Below are 15,819 nucleotides of genomic sequence, written 5' to 3'. Positions count from 1 at the left end.
GGTTAACTTGCTCTCTAGAGAGAGCAACTACTAAGTTGTCAAAGCTAAATATGAGAAGTAGTTTGGTTCCTACCTTCCAACCATCCCTCAGGGAAAGATAAAAAAATGTGGCCATTGAGTGTCTTCTGGCGCAAGCCTACAACCATCATAGCCCTAGTTTTGCAACTTTAAACTCTAATGAATCAAGGCAAATGTTCCCATCAGAAAAGTAAAATGATAGCAGATAGACCAAGGTGACCAACAGTGAATGGATTCCATGTACACTATATCCCTGTTGGTCTATTATAAGTCGTGTTATGTACAAATAAAGTAAATTGGTTTAAAAAAATCAGATTTATCATTATATGGGAATTGTCATTCTTCTTGATGTCTCCTTTGATCTCTCAAAGGAAGTTAAGAAAAATGAATTTAAAATGGGAACTAAAGGCACAGGCAATGTCTGCCCACCACATTGAAACTTTAGTCACTAGTCAATAATTTTAACCAATATACTAACGTGACATACAAAAATGCTTATAGCTATCTGTATAACCAAAGTTAATTATAATTAAGGCTGTACAAAAATCTCAGGCCATGATTTTGTTGTGGAAACCATAATTTCCAGCACTCACTGCAACTATTTTTGCAATGCCCCTCACTGAAATTTGGCCTGACCACCCCTCTGTTATGACAGGGGGGCAGCCAGGTGAAATTTTAGTGAATGATGTTGCGATGTGGCACCACCAGGGCTTCCCCTGGTCCTAGCCCTATTGGAGGCCCAAGCACTAGCACCGTCCCCACACACCAGCAGCCACGGTTGAAGTCTCCGAGGTTGTGCTTCTGCTCCACAGGCTTGGCATTGCGATCTGGCACATGGGGTCATAATGCCACTGAATCATGCCCTTCTGTCATGATGGCAGAGTGACCAGGCCAAATTTCAGTGAGTAGTGTTGTGCCAGCCTTCCACAGGGCCTCCAGAGGTCTCTGAGCTGAGAACTGTTCTAGGGTGCAGGGGTTCAGGCCCCCTCATACCCTGGGCATTGGAGGAAAGGGGCTGTATCCAGAGGTGTGGCCCCTCTCCCCCCTCAACCACCAGGCCTCCAAGCATGGACGACAATCTCAAGGACTTTGCTTTCCACAGCTGCCAGTAAGAGGAGCTGGATGGAGGGGCTTGTGCCTCCTGCATGGGTGGGAAAGGGGACTGGCAATACCAGCCCCCTCACAGGGGCTCCAGAAGTGGGGGCTGTGGGTAGATGACCTTGAGAGTTTCAGTCCTGCACCCACCTCCACTTCTGCCCAGAGTGGGCCCCTGCCACAGCAACACTGCAACTTTAACAAACTGGTTGCAACTTTTGGAACCTCTCCTCCCGACAAAAATCACAGCTTTCTTATAGCCTTATTTATAACCAAAGTTATTTGAGGTACAGTAAGCTGTATTTATTATTTATGTTGTGGTTGACCTAGGCACTACGGCAAATACAAACAACAATAAGAACTAGCCAATACCTCTACACTAATTATAAGATTCCTTATCTAAACTTTCTAGGGATGAATTAATTTAAAAAAAAAACAACATTTAAGGTAGAGTGGCTTGTTAACACCTCTGCAGTCATAGGACAAAAAGATGGGATAAGTGGATTAGTGCAATAAGCCATAAATCTAGTTTGTCTGTTCAGTCCATGATTTTTAGCGTCTTGCAGAGTTATGAATTCAATTTCCCAGGCTTGTCTTTTGAAAGTGTTGTGCAGTTTTCCTTTGAGGATGACTAAATGCAAGGTGGAAAAGATTGTTTAGCATAAATAGTTAGCATTTAGCTGTGACACTTGGAATACCTTTCCCTATATTTCTCAGACCTGAAGAAGAGGTTTGTGTGGCTCAAAAGCTTGCCTCCCTCACCAACAGAAGTTGGTCCAATAACAGGTATTACCTCACCCACTTCATCTTTCTAACATGCTGGGGATGACATGGCTACAACTACAATGCATGTGACAACTTAACAGTCCTCAGACTTATTTGTAAATTTGTCCCAACATTGACAACTAGTTCGTCAAAGCACTATGAAAGTGACATTGACACAGATATTCAGATTATTTATTTCTATGGACACAGAATGCTAGGGGCTGAAAGGAACATGTGGCGTTTTCTTCCTACTGTTCAAGTACGAGGAGGTTTCTCAAGGTTCTAGGGACTTTCTGCAGTTAAGTTACTGTACAACATCAAGAGTCCTAAGATGTCCACAGGGAGATCTGAGAAGACAAAGCAAAAATGCTGGTGAGCATTTCCAAGGTAGGTCCTCCAAATACAGGATCATGACAGACAGAGGCGACACATACCTGTTGGTAGTGGGAGGTGGGAGGGGAGAAGGGGAAGAATTTAAAGGTTTTGGTGGTATGCAGCGGGATTCAGGGAAAGGCATATAAGCCCTGGCAGAAATCTGAGAGAGCATGTTATCCCGCGTGACCCCCCACATCACCTCTGATTACAGAAGAGGTGAGAACTGGCTCAAAAATCACATATAAGGAAGCAGATTTAGGCAAAAGAAACAGTAAAATCCATTTGTCCATGAATGAGAATTCATTATTGAACAAAAAGTCCTCTTATTTTGAAATCAAAAATTTTAGTTAACACTACACCCAGTCACACACTGGAGAATGATTAGAGAAAGAGATACTACAACTATTCAAAGGTTTGTTGATCAATGACATTTTAAACTCATCTTAAATCATATATAACATATATTAAATGTATATTAAATACTTTAATTTTAATTAAAATTTAATTAAAATAATTGCTAAAACAATCTTAGTAAAGAATTTTATTTATTATTTATTTCTATTTATAAAAGTGCCTATCCAATGCTCAAGGTACAAATTAAGGAGAAGCACTATCATTAGATAGAGAAAAATCTGAAGCTTACAATAGAGTGTATTGACTTTAATAAATAAGTTGCTGTACAGAAAGCAAGCTAGTTCTTTAAATATTTTTCAGATAAGAGCTATTGGAAAATGAGTTCTCTAGAAGCAAGCAGTCTACAAAAATGCTCCTATACATTTAATTAGGTCTATATACCTAAGAACAATCAATACTTACACTAAAGTCTATAAAGTGAGTGGTATCCAGAAGATTTTAAATGAAGCATGTCAAAACACGAATCTTAGGGGTGTTTTACTTATCTTTACTAAGGGATAAAGTTCTTTTATGGAGAAATCATCTGATTTTATTTTACTGAAAATAAGCCTTTTTTTTTTTAAAGTGGAAGGAATGTGAGTAGATCTGAATTATTAAACATCATTTACATTGTGTGTTCATCCTCATAATTAAAAGATAAACACAGATTATTCATTCCACTACAAACCGCAGGGAAAATGCAGAAAAGGGCACACAAAGAAAACCTAACCACTGAAACACGTTTACATACCTTATAGGATAAAACTTCCTTGAACCGATGACTGAAACAGAAAAGGAGATTGATTCAATCAACATTAGAAATAACCAAGATTGAAAACAGAAGTAATTTTTAAACACTTGATTGAATTCTAAACAAAATATTTTTATCTGGAGGCTGTGAAGCTGTATTCAGAAGCAGAAACTATGACAGCTTTAGTTCACTTGAGTAGAAAAGGCACATTACAAGTAATTTTACGTTTTACTGTACTATTTATAGAAGTTTTTTCTTTAACCATTATAAATACTACACATTTTTATAAAACTGGCTTTGTCTATATTCTATATAAATACTCTGTGTCATAGCCACATATATCCCCTACAGCAGCCGTTCTCAAACTGTGGGTCAGGACCGCAATGTGGGTCACGACCCCGTTTTAATGGGATCGCCAAGGCTGATGTTAGACTTGCTGGGGCCCAGAGCCCAAGCCCAAGCCTCACCACTTGTGGCCAGAGATGAAGCCCGTCGTGGTGGGGCTTGGGCTTTGACCCCCTCTGCTTGGGTGGGGCTCAGGGGTCACACAGTAATTTTTGTTGTCAGAAGTGGGTTGCAGTGCAATGAAGTTTGAGAACCGCAGCCCTACAGTATATATACACATGCCTTTTGTGTCTGACATACCACAAAACTGCATTATTTTTCACTAGAATTGAATTAAATACTTTGTGCCCAGTTACTGTGGAATGTTTTCTAATATTACCAACTTTAAAAAAATTAAACTGTAGTCCCCAGGCTGAGCTGCTGCATTGAGAGCTAGATAGTCTCCTATATGCTTTAGAGCCTTTAAAATTGTAAATGTTAATAAAAAACATGACACTTGGCATTTCTACAGCACCTTTGAACAAAAGATCTCAAACATCTTCACAAACCTTAATGAATTTCCAGTCTAAAATTGTAATTAACTTGAAGTTAAATGAGAACTTATTTTTTAAAGGCTGACTAGATGCTGAAAGTAGTTTCCAGTATTACATCTGCCCCTATATCCCCCTGCCCATTTTTGCAACTTTACAATTGTATTATCCTGTTTTTTAAAATATGTTTTCCTCCTTCTTGCTATGTGAAAGATGCGAACAAACAAAAGAGGAAACATACTATACAGGATATAGAACACAACTGGAGGAACATAATGTGCTGTCAAATGCACAAAGTAATCAAACTGAAATAACAAATAGTTATTCTCTAATCACTTTCAGTTACAGCAATCTTAGATGTTTCTTGTAAAAGTAGTAAGAAAAATATTTTCAAACAAAAAATATATTATTTTTAGGTTGATGAATCCCTTTTAAGATAGAAAGACTTATTTATGTCAGCCAATATAGATCCAAAGAGCATTGTATTTTCTAATAAAACCCGAATTTTATAACCTTGGAAATTCAAAAGGTAAGAGTCTACTTCAAACTATAAACCAGTCTGAAAGTATGAAAATACACGATTAAAGCTACTCAATCTCAACTCTGCCCTGAAACACTCTAGCCTTCATTCCCATATACCTACTTCTTAAAATGTGTTATTTTTGGATCAAGGGCGTTAAAAAGCCCAAAGCCTAAGGGTTATGAACATGAACATCTTAAATCTGGAGAAGACAATAAGTACAGTTTGTGGTAGAAATATCAAAAAGATTAACCTAAGAGCAGTGGGCTTGATTGACCAGGTATTACTTTAGTTTTATGCTAGTGTAAATCCACCTAAATCAATGGGGTTTCACTGGTGGTGAACTGCAGTAACATATTTGTCAATCAGTCCCATTGTAACTGACTGCATACACATTATGTGTCTAGCACTGAGCGTGATACTCCCCACACCACACACACACTTCATTATCCATTATTGTTTTAATGAAATTTCCATAAATTCATTATCTTGGAGTTGGAGGTTAGTACAGTACATGTTGATTCCCTAGCACTATATTTAATAACACTTATGTAATTGGTGGCATATAAAATCTTTGTGAACTGTGTTGAATGACTGTCTTTGACACGGAGTCAGGAATTAGTAAAGTAAAGTATGTATTTCTGGAAAGAAGGCTGTAGGTATCTTTGTGGTCACTGATGAGGTGAACCTGTTTGTCCTGGATAGTTAAAGTCAACTTACAGTTTTTCAGTGTTGGCACAGAAACTTTATGGGGCAGAGTTAAGATTCTTTGGGTGACATTGTCTATTTACATACTTTTGATTTTTTCCCCTCTTTATAGTGGAAATTTAACTTTACATTTCCAGTCCCTTGTACAACTAAATTCTTCACCTTCGTGGAAATGTAAATTTCACTGTATTCTGAATGAAACCATAACAGCAAGGGCAGATGACAAAGGCTGCATGAGCCTCGATGCAGTGCTCAATCACCATATCTGTTGCCACGCCACAAGCATGCAGAGCCACCTAAAATATATAAAAAAAGAAACCTTAACAGCACTGTTCTGTTCACTTACAACTCTATTTCTTAGCAGTTTTCTGGCTGACTGAATTATCTGAACATCTAAAGAAAATTCCCCATGCACTGCAGTGCAAGCTACCGGGTGAGGCAAAGGCCTATTCCCAACCACTCAGCTTCTGTGTCTCATGGCTCTGTCAGACATTTCTTTTGCTCATTTTAATGCCAAGGGAACTTCATGAACCATTCATGTTGGTGGAGAAGCTACAGATGCTGAACTAAAGTTACTTGCCAATGACATTTTACAGGACATACCATATCAATTCAACTGAATATACACATAAAATACATTTTAAAACAAACTCTCATGTTAGTTAGTAAAGAATTTCAGTCCAAGTAAGAAATCCTTAGAAATGTACAGAAATATTTTAAAGCTAAATTTTATAATAAAAACAATGTGTGAAACACAATAATCAGGAACACACACTGTGACAGAGTTCCTCCTCTGCCTTGGTGGGTCCTGCGCTTATTGGTGGATTTGCTCGCCTCAGAGATTCACAGCAGCCCTCAGTTTGGCCAGTTTTGCTAGTGGCTCAAACCTGCCATTCACTCAGCTAACCTCATCACTGGTCAGCATGGGGAAAAGGAGGAGAACAATCCCCGCAGTCTCTGCTGACCCACCTAGTGGTTTGGGGGATAGGCCAGGGACCTTCCCCTCTGGTGGGACCCACAGTCCAGGTCACCTCCTCTTGTCTCAAATAGGGAGTTGAGGGGGTTGGGGGGAACCTGGGCCCACCCTCTACTCCAGGTTCCAGCCCAGGGCCCTGTGGATTGCAACTCTCTATAGTGTCTCTTGTAACAGCTGTGTGACAGCTACAACTCCCTGGGCTACTTCTCAATGGCCTCCTCCCAACACCTTCTTTATCCTCCCCACGGAACCTTCGTCCTGATGTCTGGTAACGCCTGTACTTCGCAGTCCTCCAGCAGTATGCCTACTCACTCTCAGCTTCTTTTGCCTCTTGCTCCCAGCTCCTCACACACGCCTCACTAACTAAAGTGAGGTCCTTTTTAAACCAGGTGCCCTGATTAGCCTGCCTGTCCTAATTGATTCTGGTAGCTTCTTAATTGGCTCCAGACATCCTAATTAGCCTGCCTTAATTGGTTCCAGCAACTTCCTGATTGTTCTGGAACAGCCCATTATCTTACTCAGGGGAAAGGGACCTGCTTAATCTGGGGCTAATATATCTACCTTCTATCACTCTCCTGTAGCCATCTGGCCTGGACCCTGTCACAACACATATAGGTCACATTATATAGCATCTCTCATTGTAAGAAAATCTTAACACACTTTTGACTACTTGGTTTCTGTAAAGCCAAGAAAGAGGAAAAATATATTTAATCAAATTTAGGTTTGTGAGACAGCACCTTCGTAGCTGAGGTAGTTGATAAACAGGTATCTGACTAGTGATTCCAGGTGTACTACTTGAGAAACCTTACCAAAGTTTGATTTTCAAATGTTGGGTGCTCAATACTTCCCACTTTGTCTGTCTTGTCTACTTGGACTGTGAGAGCCCTTGGGAAGGAACTGTGTCTTACTATGTGTTTGTACAGTGCTTTTCACAATAAGGGCTGCAATCTTGGTTGGGGCCTCTGGGCACCATCTCACTACATATAATCATATCCATATAAAATTTGCCAGTCTGTCACAAACTTTTTGTTACCAGACTAAATTTTAAAAATTAAAGGCCAGATTGTGCAACTAACGCAGAACCTGGCATTGAGGCAGCGTGGAACCACAGTGCCCTATTTGTCCTGGAGCTTCCCAGAATTCAGGAGGCACACACCCACTGCACCACCCCTAGTGTCCATTCCCCTCCATGACCAGTCATAACCCTATATCCTCTCCATGCTCTTTGGAATGAATAGTGCACCAGGGAGCACTTCCCACACTAGTGGAACTCAGAGACTGCAACTGGGCTTGGCCCCTGTGAAGGAAGCACCTGGTTCCTGTACAGGGAAAGATCCCCATGTGCCAGTCCCTATTATGTAGCCACACAGGGGACAGAAATAATCTGGCCCTAAACAAATATGTTACAGTGACATAGGCAGCTACTACTGACTGATTACATTGACTTTACCATTTTGACGAAGGCAAGTTAATCATATACAGTATCCACATAAATGGTAGACCTTGTTATGGTATTACATGCAATAATTATACAGGATTCCAGTCAACGTATTACTGAGACTGGTAATTAAATAATACCCCTCCCCGCCACTATAAAACATAAACCTAGGTACTACGGAAAAAGACTACATCAAAAGAACATTAAGGCTAAGGATACTAATTGATACAAGCCATTCGCATGTAGAGGAGAAAAGGACCATATATGCTCAAATACTTGAGCACAATAGGTGACCATATTAATGGTTGTTAATTTTCTCTATGGTCTCTGAGCAGTGGAGAAATTACAATGTGTTTTCCCTTTAATTGAATATTGTGCACACAGACATGCATTTGTGTGTGCTTATATAAATGTGTTTTAATCAGTCTTTAGCATAGCAGTTTTGAAACAAGGTTTAAACTCATATTTAAAGGTTCACAATAAGATTTTTGACTACAGAAATCAGAAGGCAAAATAACTTAAATCCCAAATTGGTGTAAAATCAAAACAGAACAGATAATGTGCTACTGTTGTCTGCAAATTGCTTTATGTAAGCTCAGTGAACAAAGCAATCAATCAGTACCTGTAGTTAATACAGTTGCAAACAGAAGGATCAGAAATATGCTTGTTAGTGTAGGAAAAGGTGTTATGGCTGTATCAAACAGACTGTTCATCATTGTATATAAAAACAAAGTATTTGAACAAAAATAATTTTAAAACAAGAGAAGATTTTTAAAAATCACAGCTACCAGGTTCAACACTGACTAATTCCTGTCTTCTCCCAGTTCACTTGTGGGGGGCAGGAGCTCTTCTTTCAGTGTAGTGATAAAACACAGATCTGGTACATGTAAAAGAAACATTAACTGCTGCTAACTAATATAGTAGAGAATTATTTTATTGATCCTGCATGACCTTTAAGCCCACTGACTTCTCCTTTCAGCTCAGCAGAATCCACAGAGTTGAAAACTGGATGTCATTAACAACATCCAATATAGAGTTTTGTCATGATGTCCTATTCTATTGGACTTCATATGAATCTGTACAACTAATTCATTTAGTCCTTAATGTATGCATTACAGTCACAAAATTGTATAATGATGGAGACACTTCCCCAAACACAGAAGCAACACAGCTGATGTAGTGGTAGTGTATATCTACACGCTGTGCGTCACATATCCTGAATGTCGGGACACCTCAGCATGGTTTACCATTTGCAGACAAGTGGCAGAAAAAGGAGGACTTTTCAGGAGACCATATTTCTCTTTAATCTTTAATTCTTTGCTGTATCTTTGCCAGATTGAAAGAGACTCTAATACGCCAGAAAACCAAGCCAAACTTTTCAACTGTTTTGCTTAGGTCAGCTCTGACAGTATCAGTATCATCATTAAAAATAGCTAAGATCTTAAGGGGTATTCTGAATCTTGACATTTAAATGAGGACAATTCCGCATTACGAAGGCTTTTTCTACTTTTAGACTCCAGACCTTTGCTGTGCTTAGTAGCGTGAACTAGATCATATGTTAGAATACTCTGTTTTGGAACCGTTTTTTTCATTACTCCATGCATTTAAAATATTGCAATTTGATCTCATGAATAACAGGAATTATTTGGCAGACAAGTTCTTCTTAACTTACATTTGAAAATGTGAAGCTAACAATAAGCTAGCAACCAAATAGAACAGCACATCTTTATCTGAAGGTAGCTCAAAACAGTTACACATATTCCCCACTAATAAATATCCGGACAGGTCAAGACTTCTTTGTCAGGTTTATACAAAATGTAATTTTTTGCCTCTTCCTTGTTTTCCAAGTACATAATATACAGCAACAAAATGAACAATGACAGGTTATTTTCTGCAGTGATAACAAAAACAATCTTTATTTTTATATTCATCTGGATGTCCATAACAAACTGAACAGCCTGCTTCCATGTTTATCCTCAAAGTCATGACCAATGACTGCCTCAATCAGGAATATTTCATTGAGCACAACTAAGTTACACAGTGCTTAAAGAACATTTGAGTTGTGGCGGATTGGTTTAAAATGTTCAGTATGCAAACACTGTCAAGTAGTCTATACTGTCTGTGCCGCTGCTATGCCATTTTATGAACAATACAAACAGTATTTCAAATAATATGCTACGAGAAACTTAAAATACTTCTTTCATAATCAACCATATTCAGGGTACATTGAATTATTATATTTGAGAAAGTCTTTCTAGGACCTTTCAAGAACCATATCAGTTGTCAATTATTTCTATACGGTTTTATTTCTGTGTAATGATATTACTTGGCTGTTGCATCGTGTTTAACATTTATCATTTGCAAATTATAACAATTTTGTCAATGTAACATGATTATTACTCATGAAATAAGAGTGCAAATGTATGTAATGTGAAATATTTGCACTACACTTCTGTTCCTTAAAGGCAAAATTAGCCAGTTTGAGTCTGAAGTGAAGCAGACTCTCTAGGAAAAATGACCTTATCCTGTGAAGTGAAGAGTAGCACATGATCTTATACTGCAGTCTTAGAGCCTAGGCTAAAACTTCTGAAGCGACATTGGACCCAATAAAAAAGCAATGTTCCAGGTTTTCTTTGTAAATAACTTACATAATCAAGTCACTGAAACATGAACGAAGACCAGCACTTGAATAATTTTCAGCTGAAGGTCTTCTGACATATCCTGTAAAATTCCTCTAGTCACAAAACTCAGAAGTATAACAATTACTCCTATAAAGTACAACTCTCATACAACTCTCACTCTCATTTAATTTAGCCTTAGAATCATAGAATATTAGGGTTGGAAGGGACCCCAGAAGGTCATCTAGTCCAACCCCCTGCTCGAAGCAGGACCAATTCCCAGTTAAATCATCCCAGCCAGGGCTTTGTCAAGCCTGACCTTAAAAACCTCTAAGGAAGGAGATTCTACCACCTCCCTAGGTAACGCATTCCAGTGTTTCACCACCCTCTTAGTGAAAAAGTTTTTCCTAATATCCAATCTAAACCTCCCCCACTGCAACTTGAGACCATTACTCCTCGTTCTGTCATCTGATACCATTGAGAACAGTCTAGAGCCATCCTCTTTGGAACCCCCTTTCAGGTAGTTGAAAGCAGCTATCAAATCCCCCCTCATTCTTCTCTTCTGCAGGCTAAACAATCCCAGCTCCCTCAGCCTCTCCTCATAAGTCATGTGTTCCAGACCCCTAATCATTTTTGTTGCCCTTCGCTGGACTCTCTCCAATTTATCCACATCCTTCTTGTAGTGTGGAGGCCCAAAACTGGACACAGTACTCCAGATGAGGCCTCACCAATGTCGAATAGAGGGGAACGATCACGTCCCTCGATCTGCTCGCTATGCCCCTACTTATACATCCCAAAATGCCATTGGCCTTCTTGGCAACAAGGGCACGCTGCTGACTCATATCCAGCTTCTCGTCCACTGTCACCCCTAGGTCCTTTTCTGCAGAACTGCTGCCTAGCCATTCGGTCCCTAGTCTGTAGCTGTGCATTGGGTTCTTCCGTCCTAAGTGCAGGACCCTGCACTTATCCTTATTGAACCTCATCAGATTTCTTTTGGCCCAATCCTCCAATTTGTCTAGGTCCTTCTGTATCCTATCCCTGCCCTCCAGCTTATCTACCACTCCTCCCAGTTTAGTATCATCCGCAAATTTGCTGAGAGTGCAATCCACACCATCCTCCAGATCATTTATGAAGATATTGAACAAAACCGGCCCCAGGACCGACCCTTGGGGCACTCCACTTGATACCGGCTGCCAACTAGACATGGAGCCATTGATCACTACCCGTTGAGCTCGACAATCTAGCCAGCTTTCTACCCACCTTATAGTGCATTCATCCAGCCCATACTTCCTTAACTTGCTGAGCAGAATACTGTGGGAGACCGTGTCAAAAGCTTTGCTAAAGTCAAGAAACAATACATCCACTGCTTTCCCTTCATCCACAGAACCAGTAATCTCATCATAAAAGGCGATTAGATTAGTCAGGCATGACCTTCCCTTGGTGAATCCATGCTGGCTGTTCCTGATCACTTTCCTCTCATGCAAGTGCTTCAGGATTGATTCTTTGAGGACCTGCTCCATGATTTTTCCAGGGACTGAGGTGAGGCTGACTGGCCTGTAGTTCCCAGGATCCTCCTTCTTCCCTTTTTTAAAGATTGGCACTACATTAGCCTTTTTCCAGTCATCCGGGACTTCCCCGGTTCGCCACGAGTTTTCAAAGATAATGGCCAATGGCTCTGCAATCACAGCCGCCAATTCCTTTAGCACTCTCGGATGCAACTCGTCCGGCCCCATGGACTTGTGCACGTCCAGCTTTTCTAAATAGTCCCTAACCACCTCTATCTCCACAGAGGGCTGGCCATCTCTTCCCCATTTTGTGATGCCCAGCGCAGCAGTCTGGGAGCTGACCTTGTTAGTGAAAACAGAGGCAAAAAAAGCATTGAGTTCATTAGCTTTTTCCACATCCTCTGTCACTAGGTTGCCTCCCTCATTCAGTAAGGGGCCCACACTTTCCTTAGCTTTCTTCTTGTTGCCAACATACCTGAAGAAACCCTTTTGTTACTCTTAACATCTCTTGCTAGCTGCAGCTCCAGGTGCGATTTGGCCCTCCTGATATCATTCCTACATGCCCGAGCAATATTTTTATACTCTTCCCCGGTCATATGTCCAACCTTCCACTTCTTGTGAGCTTCTTTTTTATGTTTAAGATCCGCTAGGATTTCACCATTAAGCCAAACTGGTCGCCTGCCATATTTACTATTCTTTTGACTCATTGGGATGGTTTGTCCCTGTAACCTCAACCTTAATCTCAATAACAGAAAAATTGAACAGAGATTACATTGAATGCAAAACCTAGTGATTAATTTAAATGATGAACTACAATTGCGTGTTTTGTGTACAAGTTCTGGATTGAAGTAAATTATAAAGGAGATTCTGGCTTTTGGAAAAACATCTTGGGCTCCCAGTGTGAGATTTCTGTGATTTACCATAGCACAAATAGTTCAGCTGTACAGCTGCAAATGAATGGGCCTAAATAATCAACCCTTCATACTTATTCCTGAATTACAAGATTAAAGAAAAAACAAAAACACACTGCAGAGCACTGAGGATGTACCACTGAGCCATATGAACCACAAACCTGCAGTTATGTAAGCAGCCTAAGCTGTGGCCAGGACTGGCCTGCAAAATGGGTGACTTGTATGGCAGTCAGAACACTGAAAACAAGGAGTATTCCAGCCTGGGTATAAAGTCTGAGCCTTTAGATGCAACCTTTCCCTTCTCACTCACTCTGATACATATCCACTTGTTCCTTCTCAACTTCGCATCAAATTTAAGTTCTTTAAAGATCTTGACCTTTGAGGCCTTTCATAACTCCACTCTGATCTTGTCTTATTGTTCCCACTCCTCTGCTCCCTTTACTCTCCGAACACCTTATACTTGACTACCCCTTTGCATCCTTCTCTGAATTCTCTCTATATTGAAAATATTTCTAAAGTTCACATCACCATATATAAAGGTAAGTTTTTTACACCATCTTCCATGCTGCACCTTTCATACCACCTTGAGTCCCTGTGCAGTGAATATTGCTTTTCCATCTTCATATCCTTCCTCAAAAAAGAACTGTTCTTTCATGAACCACTCTAACCATGAAGTGCTATGATAAATTAAAAAACAAACAAAAATACTCACCCTGCTACATCACAATACACCTCCACCATATAATCACACAATGCTAATATACTTTAAAGATCTTCTTAGACACCAACCTCTTTGGAACAAGAATATCTTCCTCATCTGTATTTTGCACATTGCAGAGAATGGTGTGATCACTCAACAAACAACTAAGAGCAGGGGGATAATATTACCTTATCTCCTAACTGTAATAAATTCAAAGCTGATTTCCTGCTGACAGAAAAAAAGTTTGTATAGCATCAGAAATGCCTGGCTTCATATTCCCAAGTACTGGAATTGTTTGTAAGTATACTCAATCACCTACAGAAAGAAACATTTTTTCTTAATAATCAGTAGACTCTAACGTTGAAAAATCAATCACTTACCCCAATGTTAAAAGTTCCTTTAAAATAGTCCAGGTTTGCTTGAATGAACCAAATATTATGTAATCCTAATTCATCACTTCTGTCTTTAGCACGTACCAATGACAACTCCTTATTTTCTATCAGCACGACCTGGATTTCATATACAGGAAAATAAGTCAGCAATATTGCTCTAAAATCAAAATAAAATGATACTCACGATACAGTACCTCAATATTCTGGTGTAAAATCTTTACTTAATTTCGTGAGACTGGTGATGAGATCTCCCCGAAAGTGATATGCTAGTGAAATAGACGGAAGGCGCTCAGTATCTGCCAGTACCAAGGGACTGACAGATATGATCTGTTTTTCTGAACAGAATTTTTCTTTTTGCAGTCAAGTCCCACATCTATTTGGAACTAACCAAACTTTGAAATTCTAACATTTGCATACGTTAGAAACTAAAGGTACTGTGCTGGTAGGGGTTTGTTTTTGTGAGGGTAGGTAACATTTTTTTTTTTGGCACAAATATATTACAGAAACATGTTTAATAAGACTGTATGATACAATTCCACCAGCTCCTCCTTGTCTCCTGCACTAAGTTTGACATTAGAATACAGAACCATCTGTCTCTAAAAATCAGTGCTTTCAGTTGGGTCAGAGTTGATAGGGATTATTTGTGGCCCTGTAAAGTTCTTGGGGATACAGTACTGCAGTTTCAAACATTGTTAGTTTGCCCCTTTCACAACCATAAAACATATATATGAAAAAAGCACATCACAACACTATGTTTTGTGCATAAAAATATTGAGGACTGTATAAAATGGGTGGACTTTGCAATTAGTAATTACCTGATTAAAAAGTTCCACTGACAACTGCTTTCCAGAGGTAGCTTAATTTTATCTTCAGTTCTGTAACTCATAGTTCTGTTTTGTCTACACCATATATCAAGACAGAAGGTGTCATTTTGTTCTTTTGATGTAGCCTCCCTAACTCAATCACTTTTTAAAGCAGATATTCTCAATGTAATCTGTGTCTTGTTCCTTCACTGGGCATGACAACTACTCTGAGTTAGGGCCCTGTTAGAACAGTATACGTTACTATTAGTACTAATACTTAGCTCCTAGAAAAGGAGTAAACCTTGAAGGGATTTATAACAGCTATCATATATAGTATAAGTAAGCCGCTTCGTTTTCAGTTTAAACTGATTTTTACTGAAAAAATCCTGGGTTTTACAAAAAGTATTGTTCGTTTTTTCCAATTTTCACTCTACTTTTGTATCATTCAAATATATAAAAAATAACTTGTTTTCTTAGGAAAATATAATACTTTGCATGAGATATATGCATTATGATAATACAATTGTCTGTGCATATACAAAGTTGCCTGTTGAAGTAAGGCTATATTAGTCTAGAAGATACACACAATAAACAAACAGGCACGCACACAAGCTCTGAAGTGCGTGCATATCTAAACATACTGATGAATCTCAAGCCCACCATGCACACTTTTCAAGCTTTTAGCACATAACTATTTAAAGATTTAACACACGAAAACAGGAAGAAAACAAAGATCTGTATCATCTTCCATCCACCAAAATAGACCCTATTTGCCCAGAAAAATTACTAATAGTTTTTTGCACTGATTTTCACCTGTTTTTGTTGTTGTAGTAATAAAACACCGATAAATTCTTGGGAAAAATTAAATAAAAACCAAAACCAAAGGGCCATAAGTATAGGCTGCATCTAATCTCCACACAAGTTTGAGGAAATGGGGCTTGTGAGCAATTACAGGTTTTAGTTCCCAATGTCATTT

The 15,819-nt window shown here is 39.2% G+C and overlaps 1 protein-coding gene across 6 annotated transcripts in view; it reads right to left on the bottom strand.

Moving 5' to 3' along the window:
• Positions 1 to 15,819, bottom strand: part of GSTCD (glutathione S-transferase C-terminal domain containing) — a 129,130-nt gene that overhangs the window by 8,178 nt on the left and 105,133 nt on the right. For 4 of the 6 annotated variants that reach the window (XM_048846648.2, XM_075127561.1, XM_048846647.2 and 1 more), the window contains 3 exons: positions 14,029 to 14,157; positions 5,663 to 5,796; positions 3,398 to 3,428 (listed from right to left, as the gene is read on the bottom strand). In XM_048846648.2, the coding sequence (XP_048702605.2) occupies positions 3,398 to 3,428; positions 5,663 to 5,796; positions 14,029 to 14,157 (294 nt within the window). The remainder of the gene's footprint in view (positions 1 to 3,397; positions 3,429 to 5,662; positions 5,797 to 14,028; positions 14,158 to 15,819) is intronic. The other 2 variants (XR_007356185.2, XM_075127562.1) reach the window with 1 other exon arrangement.

This window comes from Caretta caretta, chromosome 4 (genome assembly GCF_965140235.1).
Source record: "Caretta caretta isolate rCarCar2 chromosome 4, rCarCar1.hap1, whole genome shotgun sequence".
NCBI lineage: Eukaryota > Metazoa > Chordata > Testudines > Cheloniidae > Caretta > Caretta caretta.
Note: the sequence above shows the minus strand (reverse complement) of the source record. Positions and strands in the feature narration are given on the sequence as shown.